The sequence below is a fragment of the Geospiza fortis genome, unplaced genomic scaffold (assembly GCF_000277835.1).
Source record: "Geospiza fortis unplaced genomic scaffold, GeoFor_1.0 scaffold181, whole genome shotgun sequence".
NCBI lineage: Eukaryota > Metazoa > Chordata > Aves > Passeriformes > Thraupidae > Geospiza > Geospiza fortis.
The window spans coordinates 722,998-728,997 of record NW_005054412.1 but is presented as its reverse complement, the minus strand read 5'-3'; the positions used below and the strand labels follow the sequence as shown (position 1 = coordinate 728,997).

At 33.3% G+C, this 6,000-nt stretch overlaps 1 protein-coding gene across 1 annotated transcript in view; it reads left to right on the top strand.

Moving 5' to 3' along the window:
- The window catches only part of NBEA (neurobeachin), a 373,019-nt gene that overhangs the window by 79,882 nt on the left and 287,137 nt on the right, over window positions 1-6,000 (top strand). The window contains 2 exon segments of the mRNA XM_031061401.1: window positions 528-696; window positions 2,083-2,178. Coding sequence (XP_030917261.1) covers window positions 528-696; window positions 2,083-2,178 — 265 coding nt within the window.

The following is a 6,000-nucleotide window of genomic DNA, read 5'->3' as shown; positions in this document are numbered from 1 at the left end:
CTGCTGACATCTTCTGTGGAAGGGGAAATCAGAATGTACAAGCTATTTCTGGAAGAAAAACAGGGGTACATTCTCCCTGCTTTTATGTGTTACCAGAAGCTGCTATGCCTGCTTATGCATCCAGCGTCAGCTAGAGAATCATCAGCGAGTTTAGATTTCCCTCTCAGCAATTGTATCCCTTACCTCCTTCTGTCAGGGACGGTCACAATCTCATCCTTTGGGCGGCAGAAGACAGCTGCCCTTGCTGCCAGGAAGCCTTTAAAGCACTCTCAGAGTAGAGTTAGGCCTCTGTTTTGAAAAGTCCATTGACTCCACAGATCCCGAGATTTGTGTAGTTGCTGAATTACCTCCAAAATTCAGTACTTACTATGTGCTCTGTGTGTACCCACTCAGCCTTCTGCATTATCCATTTCCTGCTATGCTGGCAGAAGCGTTTCAGAAAGGTATTAAGAGTTGTGATGTTTTCATAGAAAAAAATCCATGAAAACATTCCATATTCTAGATATGTTTCTTTTTCCCTGGCACAGGATGACAGCAAGCAAGCTCAGTTCCTTGCTTTGGCTGTGGTTTACTTCATCTCTGTCCTGATGGTCTCCAAGTACCGTGACATCCTGGAACCACAGCGAGAAACTGCGAGGTCTGGGAGCCAGGCAGGTAGAAATATCAGACAAGAAATAAATTCACCAACTAGTACAGGTAAACTTGTTTTCTTCAAATGTTATGTGATTTATATTTTTTTTAGAACTGTAATTATTTTACTATGAAGTATTTTTAGTTAGTAGCTGAAGATCCTAATAAGAAATTCTGTATACTACTTTCTTCCTGTATAAAAATTTGGGCTTTTAAAATACATTGGCATATTTCAGGTATTCTCTATACTTGCTTACAAGGTATTACTAATTTTCATTTGTATTTTTTTAAATGTTTTTATTTTTCTTTAATTTGAAAATCATTTTAAAAAAAAACAGGATCCCTGCTGGAGTTAAAATTGTAAAGTACAAGTAGTTCACCAAAAATCTTCCTGAATTTGTTATGTGTTAGGAAGAACAGATATGTTTATATCACAAAATGAATAAACAGCTGCTTGCCCTCATGAGCTCCCTTTGTTTGAGTGAGGAAGTTAGTGAAAGGGTATTAGTGGAGGACTGAGCACTTTCTTGGAGTCCTGTATTGGTGCCTGCATTTAAAAGCCTATGATAACAATAGAATAAAAAGAAAACTGCTGTTGCCTTCTTTGACTGAACTGTTTGTGATTTGTTTAAGTAGTGGTTTTACTGGCATGTGTTCTTCAGCCAAAAGGAGGGAGCCTGTTAGGTCTCAGAAACGTTTAGAAATGAGGGATGCAAACCTTACCCCACTCTCTTTCGAATATTTTGCACTCAGTCCAGTTTTTTTTTTTCTTCCAAGTCTGATTGGATTGATTGTAATTGTACCTTCTGTGTTAAAAGAGTTGAAAACAGGAGCTGCATTTGTCCACGAAATTTTTTGTATATGTTTTTGTTCTTGTATTGATCTTTAATTGCTTTCTTCATTTATGGAGTTGCTAATTTTCATTCTTCATAGATATTTTCTTCCAGTTTGTGTTATATTCACCTTTAGTCATTATTTTATGATTCATCATGCTGTTTTAATTTGCTAAGTTTATGTAATTTTCTGAAGTCAATGTGCTTGTTGGTTTCCCATTTGAAAAATACTACATAAATGTAGTCAGTTAAAAGAAATCATAATTCTTTTTGCCTTCCTGATTTAACGTTATGGTTCTGAACTAAGGAACTGCTACTTTCATCCATTATTGTCTTGCCTATTTGCTTGTATCTGTCTATCTATCTGTCTATCTGTGTCTTTTTTTTCCCTTACAAATGTTTCTCTTGAAGTGCCCAAATAATAGGTATGCTGTTTCCTATCTCTTAATATGGAAGTTGGATTTTTCCTTTTAGAAATGCCTTTTTTTTTTTTTTTTTTGTTGGTGATACCATATTTGCATGTTTCGATGAGATAGGATATCTGTCATGGATCCACAGTGGACCAGGCCACACATGAATACTAGCTGGCTCACATTTGATTCCATGATTTTCTCCACAGTTGTGGTCATACCATCTATCCCTCACCCAAGTTTGAACCATGGATTCCTTGCCAAGTTAATTCCTGAGCAGAGCTTTGCCCACTCATTTTACAAAGGTAATATTAACATCATCTCCTAACCTGTTTGGGTGTTCTTATTTAATGTAATGCACTTCAAGAACTAAATGTGATGTTGCTGTTGATAAATAAGTATACGCCTCAGGTTACATGGAGATCAGACCTGATGATACCTATAAAACTTTAACTTCCTGCCTACATTTTTGTAAAAAAATCTCTCTCCCACTTTCACAACAATTTATTATCTTTAATTATTATAAAATAAAATGAAACAATTGAAAAAAAAGCCAAAAAACAGTCAGGAGAAGGGAATGGATATAGGAAAATTTAAATGCTTTTGGTTTGTGGTTATTCTGCTACAATATTAGGCCCAAAAAAATAAAATCAGGACTGTTTTGAAAAAATTGCATACCAAATGAAGTATAAAGTAGTTTTGTAGTATTCCCTTTCCCTGTATCTTTTCCTGTTCTTTTGCCTTCATTTCTCACTTTTTTTCTTGCCTTCCTGATGGTATGTAAACCTCTGATACTGTATGTGAATTATTTATGCCTGTTACTTAATGTGCTGTGCTGTGTTTCTCTTGAAGGAAACCAATTTTCTACCAAAGCAACTATTATATGTTTTGGGCCTGATTTGTTTTGTTTTGCTTGTTTGTATGTTTTAATAGATACTCTATAAGGTAGGAACATGTGTGTTTTTGTCATTTCTTAAAAAAGAGAGGGTTGCCTGAATTTAACTTTAGCCAAGTTTACTTGTGCATTTCCACAATTATTTGCATGCCATGTGCTGTAAACACAGAATGTAAAATAATTTTTAAAAAATTAATTTGATGAAAATGTCCTTGGTATAATTTTGTAAGATCTCACTGGGTAAAAAGACTGATTTTTAAATGCATAAGTTATTTAGAATGCACACAGTTTATAAAGAACAGAATGGTTAGCATCCTACTTCAGTATAAGGCGACTTATGCTTGTCATATGCTGTTCTGGGAGTATTCTGTTAAAATACTTATTACATCAACTTAGACTATTACTATGTTAGTCTGGCATTTCTTGAGTTTTGATGTGCGTATGTATGTATAAATTTGATGTGTGTGTGCAATATTATATATATCAATTGCTTTAATTTTTAAAAGTGTGTAAGCCAGGGTTTGTGATTTTGATTAATATTATTGTCTGCCATGCAAAGAAGAAAACATTTTATTTCTTAATATTAATATTATCTATTGTATTTGTTTTACCTTGAGTTCAAGTAAAATAGTTTTGGTTTTGAAACAGTTGAATAGAGCTACATTGAAAGTATGAGCAGGTTAGAAAGAAAAGTGGTTTGGCTTTAGAAATAAATAATTTAGTAAAGGAAATGTTATCTGTGGTTAATTATTTTATTTGTTGATATCATCAGATCCTTAAGGGTTTTAAGTGTCTGAGGTCTCAGTCTCATACTCTTTACAGCTTTACCCATTGGAGGAAAAAAAATTCTACTTTTTATATTTTGAACACAGTTCCTCAGTTTGAACATCAATAAAAAGTTAAATGAAAAAAAAATTGCAAATGCTGTCAGTAAGGCCAGAAGTCAAAACATATTTGTCATTTCAAGAGAATCTTTCATTCCAGTGGCTAAGCCAATTGGGTTTTTTCCAGTGACCTGAGTTGCTTTCAGACATTGGCAGCAAATTTCATTTTTTAATATGATTTTAAATTTTAAGCTATTTTTACTTAATACAAAGTGATTTAATGTAGCCTTTGAAGTTAACAACACATTTTTAAAGCAAAGTCCTACTTATTGAAAATTGATAGAAATTTGGTTGTTACCTGGAAGTGAAGACATATTTTATTCATTCCACATGGCACTAGATAGATATAAAGAACTTTTTCTTTGTTTATCAAGCAAGTAGTATCATAATTGTTAGAACTGTACAAGAAAAGATCTCTTGAATTCAGGAAGAGGAATTGACTCCTTAAAAGAAAACCATTTCTCCATTTTTAATAGAATCTAATTATTTGACCAGGAAACTTACCAGGGAAAGGGTAAGTAAGAATTCGGTATATTACCAGTATTTAAGACAATTATTTTGTTTTTAGTGAAATTCTTACTTTTTTTTTTCCTCCATTGTGCAGGGCAATATCTTTAGTTAAAATCTATTTCAATCTCTGTGAGACCCTACTTGTCTCAAGTACATTACAGTATGTGATCAGCAAATGCTTCCTATGAGAAACTGCAGCTGCTGTCAAATTTGAGTTATAAGAATTTTAGCATCATTTTATTTGATATGAAATTCTGCCATTATCATCATAAAAAATATTAAACTTTGCCTTCTTTACTGATATTACTGGATATAAATAAAAGATAGTATTGAAATAAAAGACCTTAAAATATATTTTGCAGGGAAATATATTCTACCCTTACTTAAAATGTTTATAGATGGCAAAATATTGTTTCTTTTACTATTATTCAGATATTGCTCATAAGCTAGGTGTTATCTTATGGTGCTTGAGGGAAAAAGGTCACACCCAGGAAGAAAAAACTACTGCAGTAGTGTCCATGACTACCATTTTACAATTAAAATATTTATTTCTTTATAACATTCTATACCTCTGTATTTATTTTTCCTTCTGACCTGATCCACAGGGAGACAAAAAGATATCTGTATCTGTAGATTTACTCTCATCATAAGTTTGTTGAAAGATTGTTTCCCCTCCTTGTTTCCAATCACTTTAAAGGGTCTTCACTACTTTTAAATTAGTCAGTGTGTAGTCAGACAAAGCAGATCTTGCAAAATTAAGAGAAAGTTCTCTCTGTTCAATTTAGATCACATATAGCATTACACTTTAAAGTAATTCATTATGAGAGCCTCAAGGGAAATGGGCCAGATCAGAACTTTTCTCTTGAATCTGAAGGTTGTCTGAAAAACACAGTCCTACAAAAGTAAATGCTGCAGACTTTCTTCTTCCTGTTCAAAATGCCAAAGAATTAATTAAATTTAAAATTAAATAATTTAATTAAATAGGGAGATTTAGTAAAGATGAGAATAACATTAAAAATTATTGTCCAAAACCTCTGTACTCTATTTTCAGGGTTTTGTCTTAAAATCATCAATCATGCATGGGTTCTACTTTCTGGACAATATTAGTAGTGAATCAATATTTCAGCTAGTCATCTTCATCTCCCTTAAAAATAGGTGAAGAGAGGTTAGGGCACATTTAGGGTACAGTTTATCTGACCTGCTTTGAGATCTACTGGTCACTGGAAATGCCAATCTTTCTTCATTCACTACAGCTGTCACAGCTGATGTGTCTTGGTCAGATCAATCCTGACTCCTGTGACACGGCATAACTGAACTCCAGACACAAACACTGGTTTATGACAAAAGCTGGAATCAAATTCTTTGATGTCAGGCACTTGATCCAATAATGACATTATGTGTCTTAGTGATATCCCCATCCACATCTATAATTGTTTTACATATATGTTCATAGATACAATTGTGTTAGTCAAGACATCATTAATGTCCATTTACTGGTTAGCAAGAGCTACCCTTGTGAGCTTAGCATAAAATGCCAAAATTTTCATTTCTGAAATGGGAGCAATTGGAATGGCTTAGAAAATATTGGTTTGTTCTCTCTTGATTTCTCCACTTAGATAAGGATATTTTCCCAAAATTGGTATGAACCAATTTTGTTATTATTTGGAAGACGTGGAACTAGACACACAAAAACTAAAAGCAGCCTTTTTTCTTACCAGGCAGAGGGTAATTAGTACATATTTAGAGAGAGAAACACCTTTCCATCAGAATAAGAGGAGAGATAGAGGAACATGGTATATTCTGTTAATAACAGCTAATAAGTCTTACCATGTAAAACT